General features: G+C 38.9%; 1 protein-coding gene across 10 annotated transcripts in view; it reads right to left on the minus strand.

Annotated features, from left to right (window-relative positions):
• PEX5L (peroxisomal biogenesis factor 5 like) overlaps positions 1 to 13181 on the minus strand; it is a 208557-nt gene that overhangs the window by 132479 nt on the left and 62897 nt on the right. For 7 of the 10 annotated variants that reach the window (XM_045198349.3, XM_053918116.2, XM_045198337.3 and 4 more), the window contains exon 2: positions 12467 to 12538. The exons of the other annotated variants lie outside the window; for them this stretch is intronic. In XM_045198349.3, coding sequence (XP_045054284.1) covers positions 12467 to 12538 — 72 coding nt within the window. The remainder of the gene's footprint in view (positions 1 to 12466; positions 12539 to 13181) is intronic. 10 annotated transcript variants of the gene reach the window in all.

Consider the following 13181-nt stretch of genomic DNA (forward strand, 5'->3'; position numbering starts at 1 on the left):
ACATTTCCCCTATAACTAAGCCCCAGAAGATACATAGCAAAATTGCTTACATATCAAATTTCTATAAGCAACAGATTCTCAGATTTTTTGATATTTCTCCATTTGTTACCTCTTCTTTTTAGGAACAGACTTTATTCTTGTCTTTTTCCTTATCATTTCCCCCACATTTATAGGGTTTAGGAAGGCTGCCAATCTACAGAGTCAAGGGGGACTTGGTTTTTCTCTCTCCTCTCTTAGCATTTTCATTATGAAAGGGGGAAGGCTCAATCAGACTTATGGGGATGCCTCTTCTCCTCCAATCTATACTCTTATGCACCTAGGGGATATACCAGATCCTCAGGGAAAGGGAAAAAGGGGAGAAATAGCATGGCACACTCGGGCACTTCAAAATGTTCAGTATGCATGGGGCATGGAGTCATGGGGGCATTGGGAGAGGATAGCAGGATGGGGATCAAGCATGTCCTGGAAGCCCAACTAAGGTGTTTACATTTTACTTGGGAGACAGTAAGTCTCCCTAAGTTTCTTCCTATGCTGGGTGCTTACCACTTGTGGGCTGGTACTAAGCCAAGGAGTGTTGGGGCCCACAGAGCTTGTCCTGTATGGCCACTCTAGTTCATGAACCCACAAGGGTATGACTTTAAATCAAGTTCTTTAGAGTTTGAATGGAAGGGTAAGCTTGCTCATTCATTTAGTGACTATTAAAGTCCTAGAGGAGAACATAGGCAGGAAAATCTCAGATAATTCATGCAGCAGTATTTTCACTGATATGTCCCCTAGAGCAGGGGACATAAAAGAAAGAATAAACAAATGGGACTTCATCAAAATAAAAAGCTTCTGCATGGCTAAAGAAAACAGCATTAAAATAAAAAGAGAACCAACCATATGGGAAAACATATTTGCCAATGATACCTCGGACAGGGGTCTAATCTCCAAAACATATAAAGAACTCACACACCTCCACTCTAAGAAGACAAGCAAACCAATTAAAAAATGGGCAAAGGACTTGAACAGACACTTCTCCAAGGAAGACATACAGAGGGCCCAGAGACATATGAAAAGATGCTCAGCATCACTAGCCATCAGAGAGATGCAAATTAAAACCACAATGAGATACCACTCCACACCAGTCAGAATGGCCATCATAAACAAATCAACAAACAGCAAGCGTTGGAGAGGTTGTGGAGACAAGGGAACCCTAGTGCACTGTTGGTGGGAATGCAGACTGGTGCAGCCACTATGGGAAACAGTATGGAATTTCCTCAGAAAATTAAAAATGGATCTGCCTTTTGACCCATCAATTCCACTGCTGGGATTATATCCTAAGAACCCTGAAACACCACTCCATAAGAACCTATGCACCCCAATGTTCATAGCAGCTCAGTTTACAACAGCCAAGTGCTGGAAGCAATCTAAGTGCCCATCAGTAAATGAATGGATCAAAAAACTATGGTACATTTACACAATGGAATACTACATAGAGAGAGAAAGAAGGAGCTCCTACCTTTTACAACAGCATGGATGAAACTGGAGAGCATTATGCTAAGTGAAATAAGCCAGGTGGTGAAAGACAAATACCATATGATCTCACCTTTAACAGGAACCTAATCAACAAAACAAACAAGCAAGCAAAACATAACCAAAGACACTGAAATTAAGAACAGGCTGACAGTGAGCAGAGGGGAGAGGGGAGGGAATTTAAGGGGAAAAGGGTGAAGGGTTTGCAGGAACAATTATAAAGGACACCTGGACAATAATGGGGGGTGGAATGGGAGGGAGGTGGGGAGGGCTGAGGGGTTGGGCTGGGGTTGGGGGAAAAGGCAGAAAACTGTACTTGAACAACAATAAAAAATAAATTAATTTAAAAAATGCAATGTTTTCAAGGTTTTACAACTTCAGTTTAAAAGTATAAGAATAACTAAGCCTATTTTTGAGTTTCAATATGTTTTACCCTGTACTAAGCAACTTGATGAAAAAATATATCAGCTGATGTACCATCACTCATTTTTTTTCAGGAACTACTTCTATCGTTCACAAATATTAGTGCAACAATTTCAGAGGCGCATTTAACATTTCATGACAGAAGCTGATGGTGTAAGGAAGTGATAACTGGACAACCTTTGGTGGGAAGAAAACTACTTCCAAGTTTAGTGCTTTTCTACAGAAGAATTCATTAAACATTCACAAATTATACAAATGAGATAATTTTGTTAGAAAAAAAGTGATGAATGAATGTTTTTTTCTATTCAGAACATCCAGCACAAAGCCGAGATGGTACATTGTCTCACCATGTCTTTAATAAGTCACTTATTCATGTATTTCAAGAATGAGATCATTTATACAAAGAATACTATGATGAGGAATAAATAATAATTGTACGGAATGATTACTTATGTGTGCATGTGTTTTTCCTGGATCACAAGATAGGAAGGAAGTAGTACTCCCTCTGATTGGGAGTAGACCATGTGAAAAATTAATGACTAAAAATGGAAATGACAGAATTATAGAGTTGTTTTAGAGACAGGGAAGGAAGCAATGGAGCATTAAAAAAAGAGCAGGTTTGCAAGAACTGCGTTTCTGTCAAACCTTATATATGCAGTGTCACAGTAAGAGACATTCCAGAGGCGGGGAGCAGGGTGAGCGGAGCAGAAAGGAAAAGACACGTGCTGCAAAGTGGTAAGGGGGAGAAGTAAAAGCACAGCCACAGAAATGGCAAGGTCAGGCAATGACAGGGCACAGGTTCAAAGTCAGAAGAAGAAAGAAGTTTACTCTCTAAACTCTCTCTGATGTTTGTGTATTCAAATAAGAAAGACATTTTGTATGGTTTGTGTGTTCCTTTGTCATTTTTATCTATCAGATTTTGAATGTGTAACAAATCCCTTCAGCATAAATATTTCCACCCACGATTGGTTTTTGAAGCCTTTATGACAGCAGATGCTGATCCAATCAGTAACCATGAGTTTACCTGCAGGGTTCACGAGGCAAAAGCCCTGACAGCTCACTTCCAAATGGATGGATGCACTTGGAAGCTCCACGCGGAACTGTGGATGCGGTCCCCAGTCCCCATGGCCAACCGAGGGGGAGGCGATATCCTGAACTAGGTGGAGAAAAACTGCTTCGCTATGGAGGAAACACTTTGCTAATCTCATTAGGAGTATTTTAGGAGATTCAAATTCCACTTTAAAAATCTTTAATATCTGTGCCCTGATATATACTGAGAAGTTGTCACAAAGTTTGTGAGAACCTCTTTATGAAGAATGAGGAAGCATCCCATATAAACATCCTTCCATTAAAAAGCTACCAGACAAATGCAACAGATTTAGCTGTGTACTTGAAACACACACTTCTCAAGTGTCTTTCTGGCTTGACTGGTATGTTTAGCTTACCAACAAGAGAGAGTTTAGAAGAAAGGATAAGAAGCTGCCTGATGTAAGAAGGCAGGTATGGGGCTAGATAAATGAACATACGACCAGAAACTGCTGCAGACCCAAGTTTTAATATTTCCTGTAATATAAAATAACTTAGTGACACAGTCAAGCTAATTCCCTGCTTTGAGGCTCACGTAACTTATTTTGACTGAGGTAAAACCAATATAATTGAACTTCTTAGCAGCTGCATGCTTTAATCAAAGCTTCTCTTCACCCCTAGGGGCTGACTTGTTCTCTATGTGGGCAGCATCACAAATTCAGACCACAGCCCTCTATTCAAATGGCTGGGACTGGGTTCCACAGAGCACAAAGCATGTATGAAGGACCCGTGGACATAGACAGTGGTGTGGGGGTTGACTATGGAAGTGGGGGACGGGCCAGGTGGAGGGGGATTGAGAGGGGAAAGTTGGGACAGCTGTAACAGCATAAACAATTCTTAAAAACCCCTCTGGATTAGGCTATCTTCTGAAGTTTCAGCTCTAGTGTGTACATTTCTCACATTGACCAGATTAACCTACTTAAAACAAAAACATGATCTCCTCCCCAAAAAATAAACCCCACCAGTATAAACACGACAAACCTTCCAAGGGAAAGGTTGAATGGGCTTCTTTTCAAGTTGTGCTCCAAGTGGCTGAGTCCACTTTTTTTTAAGTATTATTGTCTCTATTATTTTCATATATCACATCATTTTTTTACATCCAGCATGTCAGCTCATGTCATTTCCATTTTGCATTCTTTTCTCAGGGAATAAACATGCTGCCAGCACTTCTCCCCATTAGATTAAAAAGAAAAAAAACCCCAAGCTATTTGAAGAACTCCTAACACCTATATATTTTTCCAACTTGAAAGTCCAGTTTTTTCTTTTATGTCACATGTAATGAATATTGGCTGAACAATATCTTAAAATAAAGATATATAATGGCATTTCAGGTATTTGTTGAACTTGAGGTAGGTCTCTCTTGGTGATTACAGTTATTAACTGAGCCTGTGGGTTGCATTCCTGTTTGGGTGCTCATGCTCACCAATGCTGGTACCTGGACTACTCACTGCGCTGCTAAATTAGCAAGAACAGAAGGTGGCAAAAGTCCTTAATAGGTGGAAATATCAGCAATACCTTCTGCTTATAAATATTTGCCCTACTCAATTTTCAAGTGAGGATTTTTTACACTATAGGTAACTAGGTCCCTTTTGAAGTATTTAAACTTCCTGGAGGGTCTTAAGGCCACCTAACAATGATACCTGAACGTCTATTATTTTAATCAGATCAACAACTAGGTTACAGCCTCCTGGGGAGAGGGTGTAAAGCAGGAGATAAACAGGAGCGGGGGCAGAGGCCTGCCCAGGCCATATTAACATCCTACTCTGCTTTGATCTTAGAGTCTCCTGAGTATAATTGGTCTCAAACTGGAACTCCAGGGTTGTATACAGACCCAGACTGTTTTGTTTGACTACACCCTGTTAAAAATGTTGAAATTGATAATAAACATTTAAAAAGCAGGAGAGTAATTCTTTCTCTTGAAAAATTAGTTTATGTGGTGACACTGAGCCCATTTCCAACAAGATAGCAATGAGGGGGAGCTGGTAGGTACTGCCCCCCCAAGGGTCAGCTTCTGACATTAGCCACTGTCCCCCTCACTTCCTATTTTCCTTACACACAGTCTATCCCTCTCATTTCTCTACATGGTTAAACCAAGGGGACATTTGTGTCAGAATAGATTTTACTGTCTAGAAATAGTGTAACTCAGTCTTGAAAAAACCCAACAGGGTTCTACAGCTAATAAGCCTAAGAGTTTTACCATCAACTCCCACCACACACCCACCACAGTACTGCCACTTATAAAGCACTTACTACATGCTGTGTGTGTTTTTAAGTGTTTACAGACAGGAACTTATTTAATCCTCCCAACTACTTTATCAAGTTGATAGTATTTACCCCATTTTATAATAGAAGGTCCTGAGGCTCAGAGAGGCTGGTTAATTTTTCTAAGGTAATACAGACACTACATGACCTTCGCCTGTTTTCATTCAGATTCTTGCCTGTGAATGCTCTGCTCTTAACAACTCTGTAACATCCTTGTTATATTCACAATGTCACACATGTGCGGTGAAAGATGAGCCAGCACCCCGCCAAAATGCACTAGAGTATTTGACAGCGTCCTGCAGAAGGCATGCAGAATGCTTAATGGTAAAGCAGTCGGAACAAGCAAAGTGGAAACGTTATGATGCAACAACTGTTTCCAACTCATCATTCAGGAAGCTTGAGTGGCTGGTGGGAAGAGCAGAAGACAAAACAGCGGTGGCCCCGAACTCTAGCCTTGGCTCTGACCAAGGGAGGTGAAGCTGGACACGGGCATGGCAGAGGGCCATCCCTATTTGAACATTACATCAGCATCTAAGCCAGGTGGTAGTATTTCATCTTACAGATTAAGAAAGACACTCAGAGAACCTAAATTGTTCATTTAGTAGGAGGCAAAGCTGAGACTACCAACTAGGACAATGGCTTCTATTCAGCTCTTTCTTGCCTGCCTCTGCATCATTCTATACTGAGTGACCCTCTGCATTTCCTGGACTTCTTTCTACCTTCAGAAGTCTGAAATTTTAGGTCTTCCTTTTCTGTTTTTCCTAGAGTCAAATGATACTTAGGGGAATCACTACACTAAATTGAAGTGGGGGAAATGTAAAGTCAGATACTGTGTCTTTCCCCCCGCCCCCTGCAAACTAAGTCACTCAGAGTTATTTTTATATTACTTGACACAAATAGAGACTATTTAGAAATAAAACACAGGGTGATCATGTTTTATTCCACTAATTTTTCAGTTTAACCTAGTGGAAAACTTTCCCCTTTCTTGTACAATATTTATTGATGATAAATAGCTTTGCAGACAAGATAGCATCGATTAGACTATAGTAGTGAGTCTCTGTTTACTCCAATGTTGATTTCAGATAGCACATTTGAATAGCTTCCATCTCTCTCGCCACCAACACATAAGGCTAATCTTCATTGAATCATTTTTCATCTATCAATCTTTCCCGGGGAGAAGGCTAAATGAGCCTGTGTCCGCTGTGAGTGTAATCCAACAACCACAACTGCACAAGACGCTTTGTTCGTTCAGTGACTGCTCAGAGCGTACTGATGCAGAACCCCCAGGTTGTCTCTCTTACGCACCTTGAGAGGAGTTTCTGTTCTTGGTGGCCAAGTACGGAGTTCTAAGAAGGTGTCCAGAGAAAGCATTATATATGATACCAGGAGACAGGTGTCAGATGACACTCATGCTTTCTATGTCTCCTCCAAGGTAAATGGCATCTGAATTATATTTAGATTAAGTCACCACATTGATATGGCAAAGAAAGCACTGGCCAGATGGTGCTGAGTACAACGAGGTAGTGAAACATATCACCACCCCCACCCCACCCCATCCCTTTTACTACTTAGGAGTCTGAGGCTCCGGCCAGCTGCTTAGATGGGGGTATGATCACACTCTCTGTTAGTACCAGAAGGAAGCTGGTATCTGTTCCCATTCATGTGTTTTCTTATTATTCCATTTTTATTTCTTGTTCACCTGTATTTTCTTCTTTAGGATCTATTCCCATAAGGACCACTGGGACAGAATTGCAACCCTACTCAAATGCTTACTTGCTATTGGAAACAGGAGCGGATGGCTCTAGTTTGTCTCTTCTTTTTCTTCAGAGAAAGATCAAAGAAATTCTAGTTTCCATTACTTTCTGCATAGGCTTCTCCCACAAATTTAAAAGGACACGCTGAGAAAGGTTTTGGAGTAAGGAAAGTATGTGTTTTCTTTCTCCATGGCACTTCTCCTGCCTGGCAGAGACCCTATCTAAGGAAGCTGGGCAGAGAAGGGACAATCAAGTAGATGTCAACAATAACCTTTTAGGTGCAATTTTGTATACATTTGCTATTAAGGCCATTTCTCTCTTGGAAAAGCTATAGGGGCCAAGTGGGAACTAAATAGTTAAGGGTGTGTGTGGAAAAGGTTATCCCTGTGAGGGTTCATGGATATTGTCCATTATAATAATCCCTAGTAGATTGTTACTGTTATTTTATATAATTAAGAACAGCGAGGCAGAACAGCTTTTTAGGACACAGATGGGATGACCAGTAATGGGCCTCGGGAGAGAAGCTCTGCGGAATGATGAAGGGTTGGACTGGATATCTGGAGGGAGGGCTGGCTTTCTGTGCTCTCTCTGCACCTGACCAGGGACACTCAGGGCATCTTGATTCACCTTTCTAGGTCTCCCTGTTCCCGTTTGCTAGAATGAGGTTGTGGGTGGTGTTAGGGACTGAGTGTGAACCCCTCCCTCAAATTCATATGTTAAAGCCCTCATGCCCAAATGCGGCTATATTTGGGTCAGGGTCTGTGAAGAGGTGATAAAGGTTAAACAAGGCCTGAAAGGTTGGGACTCTGACCTGTAAGGAGACACCAGAGCTCTCTCTTTGTGCCACAGTGAGAGATCAGGGAGAAGGTAGTCATCCACAAGCCAGGAAGAGGGCTCTCCCCAAACACCCTCGAGATGGATACCATTTTGACCTTGGACTTTCCAGCCTCCAGAACTGTGAGAAATAAATGTCTGTTATTTAAGCCACTCAGGCTATGGTGTTTAATTATGGCAGGTGAAGCAGATGAATGTGGGCAGTAACAACTAGCTAATTAAAATGACAATGATTGACAGTTTACAGAGTACTGTTAGAAATTTTATCTCAGAGAAACTCTAGGAGGTAGAAAGGGCAAAGTATTATTTTACAAATAAGAAAATGTACCTCACACAGTTTCAAGATCACAAGGCTACCAAGCAGAATTCAGTCAGACTGGAGACCTGCATCTTTAAAGGCACTTTTGGCTGTAAACAGTTGTGGTTTTCTTGTTTTCAGTGTTGTTATGTTGGATGTCTACGAGTTCCAGGTTTTAGATTTCTAGGCAATGAATGCCCACTTACATAATGTCAAATTTATCACAAGTCATATATGTATTTTTTCTCTTTAGAACTGCAACAATGATCACCTTTGACCCAGTGATCCTCAAAGTGTGGTTCAGCAGTGGGAGGCGAGGACTTAGAAATGCAAATTCTTGGGCCCCACCCCAGACCTACAGAACTGGAAACTCTGGGGCAGGCCCTGCACTCTGGGTTCTACCAAGCTGTCCAGGGGGTTCCGAGGCCACTAGCATTTGAGAACCCCTGCTCTCATCTATGTTCACTCACCTGTTCCCCTTATGACTGGCTGGCACTTGACGTATTGCACTAAAGGATACACAGCTGCAACTCTGAGTCCTATAACCAACTAGATCCACAACATACTGTTACACCCATTTTTAAAATGCTTGAACCTGTCAGCATATCCTTCATGTAATCATAATATTCTATAATTCCGTGGTGGCCTTTGTTACCCCTTTGTCTACTTGGAAATTGAAAACATTTTTGAAAAAAAGCTATTTAGGTCCTGCATATCATAAACATTGAATTAAGTTGATGCTAATTAAAAATAGTAATTTAAAATATAACAAATTTATTATTTATTCAAAGTGGTTAATGTTTTTAATTCCTTACTCAATGTACTTGGCTGTCTCCATCTGCACTCCCACCCCTGAAATCTCAGTAATTTCATAGGAAATTCCTGTGTACATGAAATCTCTCCCTCAGCAAGACCTATCCCCTCCAATCAGGAGAGAATATTTTAATAAATAATATATATATTCATTTATAATATATCAAAAATATATATATTTAATTTTTCTTTTAATATTTATTCTAGAAAACCAAACATAAAATTCATGAATTATATAATTGATATAGTAACCATATTTGTATATGTAATTATAATAAAAGTATATATCTATTTTATGTCAAATGTCTGGATTTTAGAGGCAGTATGATTTTAATCTAATATGTTTCCTTTGATTATCTTCCTAGGATTGGAGTTTAAAAACTCTAGGGATTTCTGGTGGAAAATATGGATGCTGATGCCAATGTGATACATTTATATTTGAATGACTGTATGTGTGTGATAACATATTATATGACACCTATTAGTTTAGGACATCAACCATAATCTAAGAATTTTCTATATTGTTTTATATGGATCACAAATAAATTTATGCCAATACAATTTCGCAAAGAGAGAAGTACAATATTACAATTTAACAATAAAACTGTTGACATTTACAAAATTTTCTCATGTAGTAGTAACACAGAAATAACCTCTTATCCCCTTAATGTTCAGGGGAAGCCAGGGAGAACAAAATGCATATACTCTGTGCTGCTTCTGTTATTAATTTGCCTGTGTAAGCAAAATTGTGGGCTTTCTGTGGAAGTACAAGACCTGCAAATCATATGACTAATAAAATGGCATATAGCTTGCTGAGCATTTGTAGAGTGGCAGACTCTGAATGACAGATTTGACGAGATTAGCAGACTTCTGCCCCTCACAGCCTTCAACCATTTTATTTATCTTTAGATTTTCTTTTGGCACCACTTATTGAAAAAGCTATTTGCTATTATATGAAGATTGGCTAACACGTTTCTACCATGTTTCTGAAAGGTATAGGAATAATACATTGAACATAAAGATTCTTCCCCAAACAATGAGTGTATAAATAACAAAGAATATATAATATGTAATACAAAATCTATAATCTATAATATATTTATACATAAATATATAAATAATATATATTATTTATGAGATGAAGCAACATTAAACATGTATTTTACACACATTTTTAACACAGATCTTTTAAATTTAGGAAGAAATTTTTATGGTATTATGAAGACTAATTAGAGTGCTTTCCCACATATTTTACTTGCAGGTATCAACATTGTTGTCATTGTTCCGAGCTAGGATTTACTCACAATATCAACACTAAATAACCTCCCTGAAAAGGAAGAAGTGCCCTTATAACCAACAGCAAATCCCAGTGCCAAGTCACATTCATAATTACTCATCTTTTCAAACATGTTTGACATGAATGATTCAGCGTATCTGGGTCACTGCCAGTTGGTGCCAACTGGCACAATGGCACTGGAGGAAACGTGATAACTACAGAGGCAAACAATGACGGGCAAACAAAGCTCTCCCTTATTTGATCCAGGTATAGAAAGCGTTATTTTCTGAAGAAGCAGTAAAGTAGGTTGTCCCTCCCTCCCTCCCTCCCTTCCTTATTCTTCTCTCTTTCCCTCCCTCTCTCTCCCCCTCCCTCTCTCTCATGTTTGAAAAGATTCCTTAGCGGTTAATAAAATGTGTTTAGGCACAGCAACATAACTCTTATGAAACATACCATGAGACCATAACCACGAGATAAAAAGAATCATGACTCCCCTGGGCTTTCCACTCTGAGATCTCAGCGTGTAATTTTATAGCTTTTGTAATCCCCAAATTCAGTTAAAACAGAAAGAAGCTTTAGGGGAAAAAAAAAGAAAGAAAAGAAAAGCAGCTTTCGGTGGCAGGACAAAACTAAAGAAGTGCAAAAATGAGTAAGAATTTACCTTCTACATGATTAAGAAACAAATTAAATAATGTTTTTTTATTCCAAATCTTTTAAAAATATATTTATCGATTATGCTATTACAATTGTCCCATTCCCCCCCTCCATAAATAACGTTTTTTTAAAAAAATAGAGAATGCAGAGGCATGTGTATTCTCATAATATACTGAATTGCATTTTACTAGTTCATTCACCAGGTGGGTCCAGTCCTTTGATGAAAGTGCCAGCCGACAGGCAGGATCTGTGGGAGATGGAGATCTAATGCCCCGACTAATAATTCTGGCACAGTTAAAACAAGACTAATAGTTCAGTGGAGTACTCGGGCTCCAGCCCCACTTACCTTATTAACTAAACTGACAATTTGGCACTAAGTAGAAATACAGGAGTGAATACTCTCCACCCCTCTGTTTTACTTAGGAGCTGGAGAGTGAAGATAAGGCAATAAAAACACAGAGGTAGTTTGTGGGAACCCTGTAAAATTGACATATCCTGCGACTCCCATGGGGATGCTTTATTTGGCCAGTTTTCCCAGAAGATCACTTTAGTTACCTCAGTTATTCCAGGTCTAACAAGCAAGTCTCTAAGTCAACTGTTTCTGGTTGCTATTTTATGGTGGTCATTTTCTTTTTTTTTTTTCTCAGAAATATACACAATTGCTCCTTTAATGCAATCATCATGTACAAAACAAACTGCGCAATTAGGAAATTGTCCAAATTCAACTGGCCTTTCTATAGCTTGCTTGCTTTCTAACCTCTTCATCTGCTCAGATCTCTTTGAAGTATTTATCTCCACCTGAGTTCACATCACCCTCAGAGTCAATGCCACTTACATATAAAGTGAATGTGCAATTAGCTTGTCTCCTGATAATTAACGAAGATGTTAAGGGCTAATGCCAATTTAGTGGCATAAGCTGGACACCTTCCATTACCTGGTGTGTCATTGTTTATGGTCTATTAAGCAGTTTTCATTTCACCTTATGGGCCCATATAAAACCCAAGCTAGATGTTTCTCAAATTATAGGCAGTATTGCAGAATATTAAAAGCTTCTCTTTGTTTTTTAAAAATCATCTCTAAATTTACTGAAGCCTAGCTGAGAAACTAAATTGGGCAAAAAATATATATTTTAAACTTCTCAGTTTTTAAAAGTCTTTTATACCCCTGTCCCTAAATCATATTCATTGTTTTATGCTAATAGCGTTTCTCATTTTTAAAATAATGTACTTTCTGGTTTTTGTTTAAATCTGTTTTTCTAATGAAATTATTATGGTTGTTTTGATTCATTTTCCAAGTGGGGCTTTTAAGTTTCCAAAAGTTCTCTTATCTTGTCTGCTTTATTTTATCATTCTTACATACAGAATGTACATGCTGACATGCAAAAGTCAGTGGATCAGAAGCATCACAGGGGGAGATGATTTGCTTTCAAAATCCACCCCGTCAGGCAGGCCCCCACGGGCCTCCATGAGCGCAGGGCTGAATGCACAAAGGGACCCAGTTGCCCGAGATCTACAGTGCAATAGGAGAAAACGTATGGAAGCGTTCACTTACCTGCTTTTGATCAACAATTATTTCGAGGTCTTCATCACTGCTTAGTTTTCCATATCCTTTTTCTTTACTTTTCTTGTGAAAGAATAATTTTAAATGATCATTTAGTTTCTTTCCATTAATTACCTTAATTCCCACTTAATACTTATAAAAGATAAAATTTACTTAGTCTTGTTCCTTAGTCATAATACCTCATTCTCTCTGCTAGTCTTTAATGGACAACAGCAGATATTTTTATTGTTAAGTTGTTTGTTTATAATTATTTGTTATTTTTTGCTTAATCTCTTCCATATCTTTTAATCTCTGAATTTTGGTATGCTTCTTTTTTTCAGTTCTTAATACTTTAATATAAGTAATTTCTTCAAGACACTCAGTCTTGCCCTGGACAGGTAGCTCAGTGATTAGAGCGTCGTACCCATACGCCAAGGTTGGGGGCTCATCCCCTGGTCAGGGCACAGGGCAGGTACAAAATTCGATCAATAAATGTGTAAATAAGTTTAACAACAATTGATGTTTCTATTCTCTCTCTTCCCCCTGTCCTCTATCTCTAAAAACCAATAAAAATAGAAAAAAAGAGGCCCAGTATATTTTTCTTAAAGATTGAAATTGCATTTAGTAATACTAAATTGAAGATTTTAACTACTAAATGCTTGTATTTTAATTCCTTATATATTTTTAAGAATAAGACAAGTATTATGCAACTCAGATAACAAATATT

Source organism: Desmodus rotundus, chromosome 2 (assembly GCF_022682495.2).
Source record: "Desmodus rotundus isolate HL8 chromosome 2, HLdesRot8A.1, whole genome shotgun sequence".
Taxonomy (NCBI): domain Eukaryota; kingdom Metazoa; phylum Chordata; class Mammalia; order Chiroptera; family Phyllostomidae; genus Desmodus; species Desmodus rotundus.